General features: G+C 32.7%; 1 protein-coding gene across 1 annotated transcript in view; it reads right to left on the bottom strand.

The window, feature by feature from the left end:
• LOC111031906 (lysyl oxidase homolog 2) overlaps window positions 1-6,550 on the bottom strand; it is a 37,999-nt gene extending 31,449 nt beyond the window's left edge. Inside the window, exon 1 of the mRNA XM_022312023.1 lies at window positions 6,194-6,550. Coding sequence (XP_022167715.1) covers window positions 6,194-6,455 — 262 coding nt within the window. The 5' untranslated portion in view covers window positions 6,456-6,550. The remainder of the gene's footprint in view (window positions 1-6,193) is intronic.
• Window positions 6,551-20,276: the final 13,726 nt, after the last annotated feature.

Genomic DNA, 20,276 nt, shown 5'->3' with positions numbered 1-20,276 from the left:
TCCATACACATTGTGACCGGCCGCGGTTAGGTTCGCCTCGCGGTTATCATTATTGTTATCATTATACACACTTCACTGTGTAATATTATTGTTATTATTATTAATATTATTATTATTATTATTGTAATATTATAAAAATTGAATAGCAGGACAACTGCGGCGGATTTTACGACCGCCACGGACCGCGTAATTTTATTCCGATTGCACCCGCTCTGCGTGTGTAGTGATCGTCGCGCCCTTAACGTTCGCTATAGGTGAGCGATAAATAATGTAAATATCGTAAAAAAATACAATATTCAATATACCTATATTATCAATAATTGTCCGTGGCGCCGCATCGTCTAGCTCTCCGTTGTTACTGCTGTTCCGCGCGCCGAACGTGCAGAATCCGTTTTATTTCTTCCAGGGCCAATAGCAGGTTTATTCGACAGTGGTATTAGTGGTATGTGTTTTATGTTTACACTGTATGTACCGTTCATATTACGACGATAAACGGTGATTTTATTTGTATTAGGTACAATAATGTATTGTACAACACGAGCACGCTGGACACCATCTGTTTCTTATTTAACCATATGAATGATAATAATGATATTATTTAAATTCCGATTCATCAAATATCTAGTTGCTTGTAAGTTTTGTTTGTGATTACATTTATCTAAGCACACAATGATTTACCCACCGTGATCACCAGATGTTTCTTCAATAACGCAGTACATATTCAAAATATGATTTTTGGAATTTTTTTAAAATACTTATACCTATAGACCATATTTTATTACTTTCAAATTCTTGAGACTTTTTGTACTGCCTAAGTAGAGACGTTTAATGTAAACAAGATTCAAAATTCTGTTTTTCAAATGAGACGCTCCTATACAAAAAAATATTCTTCGAATATGATAAATATGATAGAAGTATAGAATCAATATCACATCTAAATTATGTTTTTGTAAAACCATGTTTAAGGACAATCATTATAAATAAAATAAATATTATAAATATTTTGACGACTAAGATACTACTCATTCGAACTTTGAATAAGCTACATTAACTTTTTAAAAACAATGATCTACTAAATAATGGTCATTAAGAAAGGGGGAATCTCGTTCGAAAATTAGAAGTTTGTAACGCCTCGGGACACTCCTTAAGTGATACGAGAATCCCAAGAATTTGAAAATACGGCCTTAAATGTATATTGGAAAATTTCAAAAATTTGAATTTGTTAAATTTTTCTTTAATTGGTATCTTATTGCATTCTTGGTGAACTCATCCTGTATTCTTGCTAAATTCTATATTTTCAAAACTATTTTTCAACTAACTTTACCGAACTGACTACCTAAATAATTCAGAATAATTTTGCTTGCATTCTGTACTACCTATCCAATATATTGATCAAAATAGTTTAGTAGCTATAATATATCATATAAATAATCGCTAAAAGTTCAGTAGTGCGAAGTGGTGAGGTAGAGAAATATGTTATCATCCCACGAACGTGTAATATAATATACGAATATTTACCGCTCCTTTAACTATAAGGCATAAACGCTCACTGATAATAAACTATTTATTAAATATTAAACATAAATACATTCAAATTTATTCTGCATAATACATAATTTTGTAATACAAACCATCAAAATTATAATTTATTTGAAAAACTAAAATCCAAGTTCACCATAGGCGATCAGCTGAGCAAGAGAAAGTCACGACTATTTTTAAAATATATTATAATTTATATATTGTGCAGTCTTTATAGAAATGTTATAAAATTACGAATTTAAGAACAATGCGTGTTTAAGAAATTCTACATTTTAAAAATAAACCGAATAATTGGCAATTAATAAAAATAACCAAGTTTGAAGTCTTGTAAAGAATGCTTTTATTTTGTGATCTAAATACGGAAGTATTTAGTCCAAATGTCTAGCTAAATATTTCATTACAAATATCTGAAGGAATTTTTTTTCTCGAATAATCTAAGCATAATTATTTGTTTTGTTAATTTTACGTCAGTATAATATTTTATAAGACGTTCGGCACTTAAACTTCTGTAATCGTTCTGACGAACGATATTATGATATTCAGGCACACCGTGACTTAAGTCCTCGACCATATGTTGATTTCAGTTTCGTACATAATATTGTCGTACAAATGTGTAGTTCGTATATCGTCTCATCAATACTCCATAATACTGTATAATTTGCCCCGTCGCGTTTTCGATTAGACCAATTAATTAATTACGACTAGCTGGCAACACAACGCGACTCGACGTTCGAATCGTAGTCGTTCTAATATTATTGTTGCTATAAATCTTTACGAGTAATTAGTCGTGCAGCTGCAGTGGTCCTAAAGTTACGGTTAAAACGCCATCTACGTGATACATCCGTTCGACAAAACACCCAAAACGGTCGAATTCGGATACTAAAATAACAATAATAATAATATGATGGTATATAGATGCACACAGACCTGCATATTTATTCGGACCCCTAAATTTGAACGATTTTCAGATGCTCCTTTCCTACAATATTTTTCATACAGATTTGCATAAAACTATAACATGATCCGACATTATATCACCGAATTACAATGACAATAATAATAATTGATAAGCCCATGATGAGTCTTGTAAAAACCCTTCGAATACATTCAAATTTTTTATAAACTATTATTTTTACCTTAAAAATCAACTGATCCAATTTGTTCACGTCTTACGTAAATTGTGTAGATACAGAATTTTACACCTTATTATTTGGGGGAACTGTAAAATAATCGACTGTTCTCTTTGTCAAAGTATTTGATTTTCAGTTCAGTTTAATAATTCACATTAAGACAATATACAATTATATAAGTATATTTTCAGCTTTTATTTTCTTTTGAGATGATTAAAATTAAACTTAAAATTATTTAAATTCTAAAAATAATTATTAAAATACTCGAAAAGTATTTAAATTACATATTACGTATTTGAGTACTTAAAATACTCTTATTCAAGTACTTTTACAACACTGCCCACGAGACATCAACTCCGCCAACCATCTATGACAATAATAGTACGCTTAGTTCTTATAATAACACTGATGACGCATTTTTATATTTTGGGCATTAAAATTAAAGTTACTTCATAGTCGAGATCGGATCCACTGTATATAATAATGTAGGTACCTTTAAATCAGGCCCTGGACGACGCCTTAATCTTACACGAACTCCATAACACGAAGTTTTTGTAAATGTCAATAATACGATACCGGATATAATATTACTTTACTCCGATACCTACAGATAAGTGCGCAAGTCCGCCGTAAAAATTGATGAATTATGGATCGTCGCGACGTTTTACGGCGACAGCGAGGCGCGCACAACATAATATATACCTAGGTATAATAATAACGTGATGGTCAGTGTTCGTTTACATACAGAGTGATTCACTAAGCTCGCCAACCATCGTTTTTTTTTAAAAATTGAATTATGAATTTCTTTAAATTAGAATTTTTGGAATTTTTAAATGTATCTAATGAGACTTTTGTGTCAGGACACAGAATTCCATTACTCGACCGAGAACGGGGGGAGGGGAGTGCTTTTTAAAATCAATTATCAAGTGGACTCTTTTGGAAACGACGATGTACTTAATTCAACATTAAAAAAGTGTAGTTTTTCAGATATAAAATGTTTACACTACGTAAGGATAAAAGTTTCCTTAAAAATGGTTTTTTCAAAACTAAATAAATACATGTAATATAGGATTTAATATTTATGATAGTTGGACCATTTTTATAAGCTACAAATACCTATTGATGAATCGATATAAACTATTAACATTTTAAAATGTCCGTGATCGCATGAACCTTAATTGTACGTCCTCGGCACGCCAAGTTAAATAACTCAAAAACTACTAGTTCGAATTTTGATTTTGATACGTCAAAACGTCCAGAAAAAATATCCTCTGAGGTAACCCAGAGTGGGTAAGGCGTGTGTTTTCATTTGAAAAACAGAAATTTGTATCTCTACATGACACTTTTCGAATATAATATAGTAGGCACGAGAAGCCTCGAAAATTGGACAATATCGTCTTTGAGTAACATTATTGTGTGTGACGATTCCGAAAAATCATATTTTGAACGATCTCCTCATCGAAGAAGAAGAAAAATACTGTAAACTCACTAGGTGAATCGCCCTGTATAACGTAATATGAAAACCGTGAGTCTAAGGTATTTTTTTATCTTTTACGATTGACAAACAAACTGCGGACGGGGAACGTGATCATCTGCCGCAGACGGCGGGACGGGCGCCTGTATAATATAATAATGCTCGGCCCACACGATTACCCGAGTGGGCTAAAATCCCATACGACGTCTTGATTACGTAATAATATCATGCAGACACCTGCCCGTCGAATATTATCGTCTCAGAACGTGTCGATATATAATGACGTGTGGTTGGCGAACACCACATTCCCAAATACGGTAAACGCTATGTCGACGACTCTTCTGCCGGCGCTGTTTTCCGGGCCGATTTTGAAAGGGCTGTTTTTTGTAGTTCTTGTTGTTTTTTTTCAATATACAATATATTACCTACCGACATTGTCGACATATCCAACAAATCCGTCATTTGTCGTGCTGGCTTTAATGCTGATCACATGGTGACCGTGCTTTAAAATCCATTTAGGTATATCGCGGTCTTTGGAACTTTCCATTTGCGAATATTACGTAACATGGTGTACATATACAATCAATCGGGTCTTAAAATGAAAATGTAAATTAGAAAAAAATCGTCAAAAATTCTCACGGTTCTTGTAGTTCAAATATTATGCACCATGGCCGTTTATCGGCATTTTTTTCACTCTTAAATTTTATCCATTCCGAACCTCGACGCGTCATGCACTATAGCTGGAACAACGCTTATTCGTTTGTAATTTATGATTTATGATAACTTTCAATACATTAAACATTTTTTAAAAAAATTCTCAAATCGTTTTTCCTCCCATACTCTCACTCGGAGTACTCGATCTAATAATAATACTGCGCATAAAAGTAACCGATTACGCGAGTAATACCTCCTCCCCCACACTCGAATAGTAAAAACTATAAATTAATTAAACATCGATTTGTTCATCTCAGCAAACTTTGTCTATTACAAATGTAATGTAATTCTTACTTTGTAATAGTTCACATGGTTGTAAGTATTTATTATCTTATATTTAACTTGTATTCTGTTGTTATGATATTACTTTATGCTATTAACTTTTTAGGAACGATTGTTGTTATTATAGAAGTTATGTAATTGGTCATGGCCCGTTTAAATCTTAAGTAAGTAAACGTACAAAAATGGGTTTCTGTAATGACCTACGATTTTTCTCATCCCATCGAGATCTCAATCGAAACTTCTCACGATACCATTCAAGTCGATGTATTGTATCTCGACAATCAAATACTCTCAAAAACGCACGCGTTCCTTGGGAATTGTTCATAAAAGAAACTGTCTGGTTATCACAGAGTATTGCATTTTACTTGAATTTCGAAACAAAAATGTTTACGTGTATTAACACTTGACTCACCACTGCTGTTGGACCTATATGATAGCACGTGCCTACTATATATTTCGTGCACGACCATAACATAGTTGATCACATTTTTTTTATGTGGACACGATACAGAAGACAACTGATGGCTAATGACGTGTCTTAACATCAATTTAGAAGACGTGTTTTCCATTATAGACTAGAGTGAATAACAACAGGTTTGAGAACACATAAATCAAGATAAAAAAATTAATTTTTATAAAAAAAATAACATATTATTATTTATTATCACAACTACAGGAATAGATACTCAATATACTCATCAAATATCTACGAACCTAACGAGTGAACGAAAAACAAAACACTGAAATGTCTGACACATAAAAAAAACCAAAAAAATGAATTAAGTACAAACTCTGTTTTTTCTTTGAATAAAAGTTTTTTGTCTTAAATCATAATGTACCTATTCTCGAAACAAAATTTTAAGATTTCATTAAAATGTATAGGTTTTATATTTATTATGTACGATATTAAATCAGGTGGAAAAATGAATTTTTAAAAACCGATTGTCATTTCATCGTGTTTCGTGTCGCTAGTCTGGCAGCGTTCACACGATTGTCATACAATTATTTTCGCATTAATATTATCGATATTATTCTAACAATAACCGGTAAGTACCTTCGTATTCGGATTCGCCGTCGACCAGCCGCACCATCCCCTCGAGGCTCTTGTGATTTTTCAAATGGTTTTTGATCACGTTCACCTTCCAGTGGTGCCTGCGCTTGTCGGCCCGTCGACAATCCGCCGTCGGCCCGAGCAGCGACAGTAGCCCCAGCGCCAGCACGGATAATGCCATCAAGACCTCCGCCGCCGGACGACGGCCGTTGGACGTCCGCGAACCGCGACCGCGGTAACCCGACGTCGCGCCGGTGGTTACCATTACGTGTTGTTATGCGCGGACTGCCGTGGACCGGTATCGATGGTGCAGTGACGAGACGAGCGTGGTACTGTGCCGATCGTCGTGCGGTCTGCAGGACGAAACCGATATGTCGTCTCGGATTTTCGTTCCCCCCACTAGCCCCGAAGCCCCCGTACGGATAATATCATTGTCGTAAGATTAAAAAATATATATTCAAACATTTTACACGTGATCGGTCGACAGCTGTCGTCCACCTATACCGACACTATTGCAGTAGTGTGCACATCGTATTATTGTATATACAGTGTGACATCGATTGATGGTTTGATTTTATTGCTCGTTCTATTTTTTTAAATTTTATTTATTCCCTGACAGTGGTTCACACGAATTCTTAACAATATTTAAATGCGAAATATCCACTGCGCTTTAAGGAAAAAAATTCTATTTAAGACCGAAAATTCCCGGGCCTGAACTGGCGAGTAATAATGACTATCTACGCCACACTCGGGATACTCCACACCGATATTATATTACCAACGAAGTCGGTGCCGATGGAAGTGCATAGAAAGCCGGACGATTGATTACAGTGTGTCACGGCTTGGTCAAGCAATCGTAATACTATTATGCATCTGTCTACGAGCAGTGTGCAGGTTAGGGCAGCCGGAGGAGGATTTCGAAAAAGAGTCCAAGTTGTGAGTTCCACGACACTGCACCGTTATCGCCCTGTATACAAAACGTATTCTATAACGTTGTGCCTTCGAAAGATAATAGGTCATGATTGTCGTATAGGTACTTGACATAATTTCGGATTCGAGGGTGCAGCACAATATAATAATATTATATGATATCATCATAATCGCACCGTCGATAATGCGTTTTGCAGATACGAGGAGGCGAGCGAATATGATTACGGGTGCACTATATGATCGCCCTACGACGTTATTATAATATTATATTATCATCGTCGTCGTCGTGTAACGACCTCATATTATTATTAAACGTCCATGTTGTATTAATATAATAACACACACACACATATAATATACACGTTGTTTATAGTAGTATAATATACCCTCATCAACAACCCCGGCGTGTAAATATATACTTACTTAAAACTCTGCGAAACTAATCAGGAAGCGATATTGCCGATTCGCCTGGATCGAACTGTTCGATCCGTATTATAGGTAGCTATTAATTTTGTGAGTTGTTTTAAAAGAAAGCATCGCCGTTGGTCAGTATTTAATTTCATACTTTACATAAGCTGCATAATTTCTACTTGGTGATTTTTTTAAGCAAGCCCACCTCCATTTTCCCTTTAAATAGCACATTTATTCAAATTCTGATTTTTAGAATTTTTAACTAGACCTAAATACCATATTTTCAAATGTCTTATATTTTTTGTAATACACCTATTATTGAGTGGATATACAACTTAATTCTCAAAAAAAAATATCTGCTTCATAATTAAAAAAAATAAGGGAGGTTCATTCTATTTGAAAAACTGAAGATTGTATTGTCACAGGATCATCATTAAGCGGTACAAAAAAAATTTCAATAATTCGAAACATAGTCTTCAAGTGTACCCATTTAAAAAATCCGAAAATCTGAATTTTAATATATTATGCATAATTTAAGCATACAAATAGGATGAGAATGCTTACAAAAACACTCTGTATATACACTATAGACCTGCAAGGACCGTACATTTTCGGCCGGTCTGGTCCACACATTTTATCCTCAAGCCCGGCTCTGTCAGTCATATTTTTTTAAAGCTAATATATAAAGTTTTGTTAAAAAAAGCCCGGTCCAATCTTAGATTTTTTTTATAAGGCTGGTTTAAAAATATTGTAAAATTTTCACATGTAATATTTTTTAAACTATGATTATTTATTGTCGAAGAAAAATCCTTAAAACGCCCGGTCCAACCCTTGATTTATTATTCGTAGTCTGTCCCGGCCCGGTCCGACAAATTATGGCAAAAAAAAGCGATGGCCAGGTCCGAAATATAACTCCAAGACTTAACAAACCCGGTCCAGCCCTTTATTTTATTTTGAAGGCCCGGCCCGGTCCAGTGTCACTACGGGCCGGGCTTTTTGAGGACCGAGTCGGGCAGGCCCCGGGCCTTGCAGGTCTTTAAATTATACACGCTGTTAATAATATTATAATATACCCTCATCGACAATAATTACCCAATACATGTATACTTGCTTAAAACTCTGTGAAAAAAATCAGATGCCGACCGTTGCTATTCGCTTCGCCCAAATCGAGCTGTGCAATCAGCAATATAGGTAGGTAATCCATTACATTTTGCGGCGTTGTAAATGGCGTGGTCGTCAGTCGGCATTTAATTTCAAATACATATATATATATATTACAGTATGTTATATATATGTATTACTCATATATAACGTACTGTATAATACTGGTTCACAAATAATATGTACCTATGGTAATATTTCTAAAACCCCCCACATGAGTCGGCTACTTATTTTATGTTTTTAATTTGGATGTTGTTTTTTATTTTTTTTATACTTATTACATGCATATAATATACATACAGGTAGTCGCCCCGAGCTTTTGTGTCAGACAACAACATTCGTGCAATATAAGAGTGGCTGCCGACAACGCGATGTGTGCACATCATCATAATACATTAATACGACTATATTATATTACCGTGGTATACGGCGATGAAGATAATATTGTACCGAACACGATTTACTTCCGAGAACACGGCGGAGATCGCGCAACAGCTCTCGGCTAATACAAAATATGTACACACACACATATTATTATACATAATTTATGAGCACGTATGCTATACAGTTGAGGTATTGTCTAGGTAGGAAGTGCATTTGTTTTGGGGAAGACTGACGGAAAAAAAACCGGAAGAGATGAGTCGCAAGTAAGACAATGCGAACCTGGCGCTAGGGAGAGAGAGACTTTATTTCTCTTCTTATTGTTCTTCTTACATTTCGACTCCACGAGTAGTATAAGCTTTAATTTTTCGTTTCACCTACCTAACGTTTTCTTTTTCTTTTTTTTTTAATTACCAGCTACGTGTATGCGCGACATCTCTATATAATTATTATTATTATTATTATTATTATTATTATACTACACTGTTATTAATCATTATTAAAAACAGTGTTTTGTTCTTAAAATACATAAAAACAACAAGATTATTATTTTATATTTAACGTTCTCATCACAAGTTATGTGCCTATAAGACTATAGGGAGACTGTCGTGTTTGAACATTATGTTATTTCGAGTAGACTATCCTTAAGTTATGAATATAAGTACATAGACAACCCTTATTGAAACGAATTATACCTACCGATCTTAAGGAAAACGCAAGACCCGAATGCCTTTAGTTATTGATCCAATAACATGAATCACGAAGAAGCTGAAAGGGTTTTCCGGGAATATAATTAATGCAAAACCATAGTTAATGTATATTATAATTATATAATAATACACGATGGCTAATACGCTGTGTACAGTTTCTTCTTTGGCATACATTCTGAACTCTGAAGTTATATCTAACATTAATACATTATGTTATCGCGAGTTGATAAGTTTTAATACGCTCCCGATGTCACACAACTCCAAACATAATATACAGCGCGTAAAAGAGACACTATAAATTCCTGAACCAACAACGATATAATAATAATAATATTTCTTTAATATTTTTGTAATAATAATATTTCCTTAATATTATAGTGCTCTGAGCACAAATTGCTCTGCGGTGTGTTGTAATGATAGAAAACACGATATTTTGAACACGAGTAGTTTCACGGTTGTTTTCTTCATTTCTTTTTTCTAGGGCTTCTCGGAAGCTGCGCGACCGTTTGAGATTATAAGAGAGCATGCGGTTTTAGTTCAGTTCATCGATTACGTAACACAACATGCAAAACGTATTATCGTCACGGTCATAATATGTGCACGATATACAGCGTGATTATTTTGATACAAATTTAAAAAAATGTTGCCTGATATTTTTCACACTTACGTTTTTGATAGTTGTCGGTGTAACAACAATCGACTTTTGACTTGTTGATTTGAGCATACACTGTTTTTAAAAAATATTGTAATCTGACGTAAAATCGTTTAAATAAATCTATGATATATCACAACTATCAGTGATTTATTCTGACATTTATAAATGACTTAAATTATAAAAAAAAAAAACTATGCCCAAGAAAATATAATATGGTAAGTTCATCTTCAGTGAATTCCATTTCATATTAGTAACTGTCTATGATGAGTTAGTAAACGATTAATAATTGTAATACGAAGTATCTATCAATACAGGGGAAAGCTACATGTTGCAACTATAAAAGTATAAGTTATCACAATAATTATAATTAATTGAACTTTTTGTCAATGATTGTTGCACTGGACCCTATTGGACTGTTAAAATATGATATTGTTAGAGTGCTAATACTAATAGTCGTCTCAACGGTCCTATATTTTAAATCAAAAAAGGAAAAAAATCAAAAAAAAATTTGAACAAAATAAAAATAAAAACAAAAATGAAAAAATATTTTAAAAAGGAAAAACAAAGTTTGAAAAAAAAATTAATTAAATTAAATTAAAAATAAAAATAAAAGTAACAAAAATCGAAAAAAAATAAAAAGGAAAAAACAAATTTTGAAAAAAAAACAAAAAAATGTAAAAACCAAAATAATAAAAATAAATGTATTATTTTGTTTTATTCAAATTTTTTTTTTCAAAATTTGATTTTCCTTTTTTAATTTTTTTAATTTTTTCCTTTTTATTTTTTTTCCCCAATTTTTTCTTATACTTTTATTTTTTTTTTGTTTTTTTTTCAAAATGTATTTTTCCTTTTTTTATTTTTTTTTTTATTTCTCTTTTTATTTTGTTTTTTTTTTTCAAAATTTGTTTTTTCCTTTTTTATTTTATTCAATTTTTTTTACTTCTATTTTTAATTTAATTTTTTTTTTTTCGTTTTTTTTTCAAACTGTTTTTCCTTTTTTATTTTTTTTTCAATTTTTTTTACTTTTATTTTTACTTTTAATTTAATTTTTTTTTTCCAAATTTTTGTTTATTTTTGTTTTTATTTTTATTTTTTTATTTTGTTCAAATTTATTATTTATTTTTTTCTATTTTCCCCTTTCCCCCCCCCCTTTTTCCTTTATTTTTTTTCATATCATATATTATGCCAGTCATGGTGAAAGTAAATAGCTATTTATTTGCCTCTAGTCGCTCTAAAAAAGTATTGTGATACACAGTAGTATTCAAATGATCCTGTAAGATCCAGCTTAAATATAGGTATAGGTATTATGAATAAAGGTTAGTGAATTATGAATATAATGTACAAAACGACGAATATAGTACATGGCTTAATTTTTATTGAAAAAAAAACAGTAATACAGCTTATAATATAGTAAATCCACGTTGTTTGTGGAAACGAACGTCACCGCTTACGACCGATAACCTGAAACACGGTTTATAGAACCGTTATTGTATAAACTACGATAAAAAAAAAGAAATTACTTACCACACTTTCTAGAATTTGAAATAATAAAATTTGAATGGAATCGTTGAGTTATTCACAAAAATCGTATTCGACTTATACATATACGTGTATTGAAGGTCGGTCGTCCGCATCATTTCTTAACGCGATTGCGAAGCGTACGAACCGATTTCGAGTGAAAACTTCATACGCATGTCTTTTAAAAGAAGTTTACTACGCGATTCGGTCACAAACGGTGTACGAAAAGACGAAACCTGTGGAGAAAAAACGAAAAAACGAAAAAAGCGAGAAATACGTGCGACGTAGGGCGGCCGGGCGACACAGTATTCGATCGAGATTGCCACCGCTATGGACTTAAAATGAACGAAACCCTAACACGCAAAGACTTTCTTTTTGAGGAACACGAATTAAATACAAACGGAGCCCAAAAAGGGTCAAAATCGGAAGAAACCTGGTAACATAAAATCTTGACGAATTTCGAAAAAATATCGTATTCGATAGAAAACCGAGGCCGTCGTGATAACGGCGAAGTGATAAAACCTCCACTATTCAGCGTTTTATAATATAAGAGATTGTTATAACATATATTTGTTTGAAAATAAAATAATTAGTAATATTAAAGGAATTGATAAAAAAATGTATATTATCTCAATTCTGAAAGCTCATAGTAATTTAAAAAATAGAAATAATACCTACATTCCAAAAAAAAAACGTCATTGGAAAATTCATTTTTCCTTCTTATTTTAATAAGTGACTCGTTTTCGCAATTTATGGGATATTATTCCAATGTTCTCATCGACATTAAGATTTTCTTAAAATGTTTATTCACAAAATAAATAGGTAGTTTAATAATAAATAACGGTTTTAAATAAAACTGCCAACGACACGCCAACTTATAATTGTTATTACGTCCATTGTCGAATTCAAGGAAGTGAAGACGCGATCGGGCACGATTGTTATAACAGACTGCCTGGCTGTTCTCTAGTGGTCGGAACTTAAAATTAATTTTCCGTCGTCGATGACGTACAATTTTTTTTAATATAACATAAAAAATACATAAATACAAAAATATATGTTGCGACATTCTTGCGACGAAACTATTTGAAATAATCACTTGGAACTTACTTATGAATAAAAATTAATTGTTTTTTTTTTTCCATTTGACATTTATCAATAATAAGACATACAATAATAATAATTATTATTTGGTATTTATAAATCTTTCAGTTTCGGTTAATTCAAACTCAACTACATCAGTGACGACGGGGATATTAGTCTCTGGTTTTGTAAGGGTTGGAACAGCATGACGATTGGTGCACCTTCTCAATCATATAATACCCATTCTGATTTTTATATATATTTTTTTTTAATCTATATGTATTCAAACTGTCACATTGGCACTAGGTAACCTCCCTAGTCTTAGCCCTTAAGACTTACTGTTAATAATTATATTTCTCTGCATTTTATCAAATGTACTTACTATGCAATACAAGCTGTATATTTCCTCAAAATTAATAAATAAAAATAGTTTCAACTTCGTGATACAACCAACATTGTACACTTCCACATACAGTCATAAAAAGTCCACGATCCAGCTCCACGTACTCGCGCATAAGCAGAGATTACTTTTTCATCATGTGTGGTATTCCTATTAGTTTCCCCGTACGTAATATTATTATACTATAGCAGGTATAATAATTACCCAATGTTGAAAACTTTCTTTATGTTAAATTATTTACCAAATAATAAATATTGTGTTTTAATTTATTATTCTCTAATTAAATTTTTGCCTAAGTTAACAATGCTTGATGTTTTTTTTAAGTAGTTCTCTATTATAGCTTATAAGCTTAAATAATATACTATAGTATAATATTTGAATATTACGAGATTAATTTTTTTTTTTTTCAAGTTTTTATACAAAGTGTACTCCTGTGTATATAATTAAATGTTATACAATTTTGCTTAGGTTTCCAAGGCGCAGTACATAGAAGCTATATCAACATAAATATTCTCAACGTGCCAGCTAAGCATTTCCGGTTGCATTTATTAATTAACAATCACGAATGAAATATTTTATATAAACCTATGTAGGTATTGATAAGGATTTTTTCAATGTTTTTGAAAAGAATAAATACTATACCTAAATAATAACTTCTAAATCTTATGAATAATGTAAAAAAAAATTGTAAAATATAAACCATTGTGAGACTTGTAGGCTAATGACCTTTGCAGTTAACAGTCGAATACTTTAATAACAGTAAAAAAATAGAATGTTTTTTTCTGTTGATAAAATATAAAATTGTTAGTGGTGGAAAATATTGTATTGCATTGAAAACCCACCCAAAGGAAAAAATATTTGTTAAAACCTGACAACTGAAAAGTATGTATCATTTTTAATTGGGGACGGATTTACAAGTATCACTCTCTTATAAGTCGTAATCACAAAAATACAGAATTATGGCATTTGCTGGTGTGCGTACAGTTACGAGGCACAGAGTTATAATATAAATACATTTTTTGTCAGAATAAGACAATCACGTACATATCTACATATTTTGTTCGCTACTAAAATAATTATTGAATAAAATTATTAAAGAAAATTATAAAAAAATATTTAACAGTGCAATATTTGTATACCTATTTAAGTCCCCATTCGTGAGAAAAAATGTCAAATCAACTGCGGTAAATACTCGCTGGAGAATATTTTCATTTTTAAACCATCGAACAATGACAATTTCAAATTAATACGCTGCCAATCAGCGGAAAACATTTGGTCCGGGTTCAATGCCACGCCTACTCGATATTGTTTAAGTGCACTGCAGCAGTATCCTATATCAGCTATACAGTTGGCCGCGAGCTAATGATTTGGACTTGAAAACTAATAATTTTCCACCAGATATCTGACTGCATATAATATAGTCTTATAGAATTTCATCAAGCATAATATCGCAGTAGAAGGTACAATAACTCGCCATTCGATCCAACGACGCGTTGCGGACGTCACGATAAACGGACAAAGGCCTACTCTGATGTCGTCTTCCCCGATCCGGCAGACGATTATCATAACAAGGATATTATTCTCGATCTATCCTCTCCAATATAATACGCATACACAGCGATCAAGGTGGAAATACCTTACGGTGCCAAGAGTGGTCCACCACAGTGTGTCGATTTCGGAGAAGGTCACATTCCTCTGCAGACGAGTGTAACAATAATATAAGAAGCCCATCGATGTGAGCCCCGCGTGGAGGCGATAACACTTCCGGTTACAAAGGAGTACAAAGCCAACCTCAAGTGTCGTAATACAAACCGGACAAACCACCTCATCCGGAGGAATAAAAAACCCAGGCGTCGCTTCCCAGCTCCGTCTTGCTTCTGACCCCCATGCTATCATATTACCTACATGGCTATGCGAATTTCTTTGAAATCTTGCTACAACGATTGATCCCTTCGTTACCTGTGGTGAATGCTGATTCCGAAATATGAGCATTCTCATGCATCATAATGTATTAATTATTAAGTGATACAAATTTATCACAAGATTAATTACATTTAAAAAAAAATTGTTACTTTAAACGTATTAATTACTCTTTTTCGTTAATAATATGACTTAAATTTAATATAATACTTAAATAATTATATTAATCAACAGTTAGTGTACAATACTGTCGAATATAAATTCGTGTGAAAATCATTGACGAAATCGAAAAAGCAAGCCCTGGATGGTATTTGTACCACGGCTGATAGTGAGTATCGGTATAGATGGTATTTCACAGCGATAACAATAGAGATTTATCATATAGCTTGCCACCTGTTCAGTTATTGCATGCTCCGTCAGTAAAATTTACAATAATATTAGATATTTTGACGGATAAAATGTTTGTTACACATTATGATTTTTCTTAAATACGAATATAATAATACTATATTGTTGGTGATAAAATATCTTTTTGTATTTTTACTGTTAATGTTTTTTTTTATTATGCCTGGATAATTTGCCACTGATCCTTACCGCCACACTACTCTACCAATATGTTCTGTGGTCTAATAATATTCCTTAATCATTACTCAATCATATCGGTTCCATAATGACTATGTTATTATCAATGTAATGTATATTTTAATATTAATTATATATACCATATTATATAAATGAACAATGTATAAATGGATAACGTTCAATCTATAACTATTTTACTATTTGATTACCATATAATATCCTTGATAAACTATGCGTCTGTGTATCATTATTATTAATTAACACTATATACCTACTTATATAAATGTCAAGTCCATTGAAGTAAAAATGTAAAAATGTACAACTCTATTTCGAATTAAAATACCTTTTTTATTGAACATTAAAAAAAAACAAACAAATTATGAATCAAGTCCACTGACGACAGATCGTCTCGTAAAGGTTGCAATAATAATATAATTAACGCCCATCTACAAAATAAATACTAAACTCAGTGCAACTGGTCCTCGTCTTTACTCTTCGAGCACGTCAAACTTCAGAGTAGGTTTATTTGAAAGTTAATAGTACTTAAAATGTAAAACATCCGTCCACTTAATTAGCATAATTAATGATAATACAACTTTGATTGTTAACCAACACTGCAGACTAAAGTGAATCAAGTCGTAGTTATGACAGCCTCTCGTAAAGAATTGCATCGTGGCCATACTGTGGAATACTCTTTGTACGGGTTAAATATGTTTCTATAATTTTTTTTAACTAATTTTTACGAATATTTTTTTTTTTTTTACAGAGTGAAGCACACTATTGGTTCACTCTTGTTATACATTATACACGTACATGAAGTCTTCAAGGCATTCCAGGATGTACCAAACACAGTTTTCCGAAGGTAATTCTAATTATTAGAAAGTACATATAACTTATATATATGCATTATCAATAACTTATATAATATCAAGAAAAACATTTCCTCCAAGTGGAGTACTTAATAATTGTTTTAAACTTAATTATAAATTAAATCACACTTTTAATTTAACATTCATAATCTTAAGACATTATTTCATATTATAGCCGTTAACTAAATCATAAAAGTCATAATTCTTAACAAAATTGTCACTTCTGGTATTGTTAGTTGTACTTAGTCTTATATCATTATTATACTGTGTAATGGCCGTTTTAACTACTAATTATAACTTTTAATTTTGCATGACAGTTATGTTGCATTTCCATGGCTCCTTTCAAAATGTTGAACGATGCTATAGGCCTTAGTCGACTTGAGCGGAAAATTGCGAAATCCTGTAGATGTTTTACCACGATCTACTGCACCGTTGGCGGTCAACTCTGACGAAGGAATTATTTTCAGGAAAAATTTTGTGATACACACGTCGTATAATACCGAGTACAATCAAAAGCGTGCCAAACGGTTCAATACATAAGCTTGGTCGATGTCGGACACAGACTTGAGACAGCAAGCACGGTAGGTCATAACGGAACGAAAGTGTGAAAAGGAAAAGAGCGACCGACACGCGATCCGCAGAACTCCAACACTGTGCTCTGCTGCGTCTGAAAGGTGGATGGATTATTAGATTCCATATCGCATCATTCGAATTTTCGTGATAAATAATTAATATACAACTCCATTAAGATAGTGTCACAATTAAAAGTCGTACAAGATGTGTTAATCTATTTTACGCATCGCCTCGGAATGAAATCGTGGCGCCTTGCCACACGGCGCAACATATAGGCCATGTCACTACACCATTGCCGTGGCCCAATTTTCCGGTAGACGTTATGGTAGAAAATCAGTACCTCCAACTAAAGGCACTCCCAAGGGTAGGTAAACGATAATATTATTATTGGCACTGACCTCAAATTTAATCTCTTTCGACCGCCATTCCAAAGGCACCACTCCGTCTGGAGTAATCAATGTTTTGCCACACTATATTTATACGCGGAGGACATTTTGAACGTGTCATTATTTTTGAACAGTGCATGAGTTTAATTCTACTAAAAATAACCGGAAAATCGAAGTTATCAATCATGTACCTCCCCATCGTCATAGTTTTTTACTCGTTGTGTGTATTCCATGTCTACTATGTGCATTTAAAAAAAATATTACTTTCTCTATTCAAATAAACTATTGATATACAAAATACAGATTGTAAATGTAATTAATTTTCACTAAGAAAACGACATTTGAGATTAAAATATAGCCTTGACTGCATGTTTTGTGATTTCAATAATGGCTGACTTATATCGTATAAGCTGCAGGTACATAAAAATATATTATCAAATACATTTTTGATTTATTTGATTGAATATTTTTACACAGAGTTAAAACTCATAACGACTAGAAAATCGAATACAAAATTGCACATATTATGTTATTGAGCATTCAGCTATAAAAAAAAAACATCAAGAATATTTCGTTTTCAACATGTTCATAAAAGGGCGAGCATGCTGTGTGAATAACTCTGTACGTGTGCGTACTTTGTTTCTAGCATAAGAACTTACATGGGGGGTGTATTTTTATTTCTAGGTGGGAACTTACATCTGTCACAAAAATAACAAGGCATGATAATGCGATTTGTAAGTCTGTGTACTTACGATGTTTTCATATTTATTTATTGTCGAGTGATAATATTTTAATTTGAATTATTTGTTGCAAAACAAACAATCACTGCAGTAGTACGGTACATAACATACATTTTCAATGAGATGTATTGTCCAACAAAAAATATTTATAGAGAAAAAATGTTGAAATACTTTGCGATCAAATGGACATCAGTAGGTACAATTTTATAATATCGACAGCAGACAACTTAAATGGTAAAAACAACAGTTGACGCTTTCCGTAAAATGTATTGGAATATATTCAACGGGTTTTTCTGATTCGATGTCGATATTATTATTCAGGAGAAAATGAATATAGAATTTTTTTTCTCGGTTGTTAAAAACATAATTTAGTCGATTTTATGTAAAAAAAAATCGTATTGCATTATCAGAATGGATCCTCTCGAATAATAATTATTTTTCGTAATATTTAGGTGTTAGATATTGATATACCATAATAAATTATGCATCATTGAATCGTAACGATACAAGACAGCGGACTGGCCACTGGTTTTCGGGTGATCACATAATATTATTATTATTATTATTATTGCAGTTACCGGCCGTCTTTCGATTAGCATAAGTCGAGTGCGTGAATGTCTTACAACCACCTGCTGGAAATAAATTATGGTACGCGAAAACAATATTGTCGGTCGTCGTCACGCGCATAATAGGTATTTTCGAACGAAATCATGACGAACCGCCTCCAGATTAGAAAATCAATCGCAGGACCACCCACGACGAGTTCGCCTATGATACTTTTTGATTTGTACCACGCACAACAATAATAATAATGTCAAATTAAATTGATGGAAACCGCGACGACCCCGTTAGTGCATCCGACAATAAAATCCCTAGGGAAAATAATAATATTATGATTCACAAACGGTTGACGATAATAGTATTATATCGGTCACTTCCAGCCGGTTACAGTAGGTAAGCGTTCAGTACGAAAAGGTCAGTTGCTGGTGTTCTCTCCGTGGCCATTATAATTATATCATAATAATTTACCCACCTGGTGATATAGTGAATGGAGGGAGGGGGACAGTCTCGATGATGCTATGCCGCACCCACGTATCGTGTAAATTATATTTCCAATTAGCATTTCCAATTTTTCGGAGCAATTTATTTCACAAAATATCACCAATATAATAAATGAACCGTGGTTGAGATTTTTATTTTTTAAATTTATTCGCTTAAAAAAATAATTATTTAATCAACAAAATGTTGTTTTAGGAATATCGAAAACTAGACCTTTGATGGATCGTTTTCATAACAACCGCAGTCATTGCTTGTTTTCGTTTATCTATATACTATACACATATTATAGCATAATATCAACCATCTGTTGTAGTATTGATTCAATAATGTGTTTATGAAAAAGTTTTAAATCAGAATAACGTGTGGATGACGATAACTCCCGAGGGGTCGTGGCATAAATTATTTTGGCACTTCACACATAGTATATGCCTCTGTAGATGGGTGACCTAGTGTTAAAATATTGCATTTATTACGTTTTTTTTTTTTTGATTTACCGATATTTGGTCTGACGATCCGCGGAATGATGTGCATCCGGTTCAGATGCATTAAAATATATTATATAGAATAAGGTACAGTTGCGGTCAGACGGGTGGGCGAGGGACGTGAGAGACAGATATTTCCGTGACTTTTATTTCATGATATTTTAACCATAAATACTACAATTTTTTTAAGATCAAACAGTGCGTGTTAAAAATCATTCACGTCCCCGAC

The sequence above is a fragment of the Myzus persicae genome, unplaced genomic scaffold (genome assembly GCF_001856785.1).
Source record: "Myzus persicae strain clone G006 unplaced genomic scaffold, MPER_G0061.0, whole genome shotgun sequence".
In the NCBI taxonomy this organism is placed as follows: Eukaryota; Metazoa; Arthropoda; class Insecta; order Hemiptera; family Aphididae; genus Myzus; species Myzus persicae.
The sequence above is the reverse complement of the archived record's forward strand: the minus strand, read 5'-3'. Positions and strand labels throughout refer to the sequence as shown.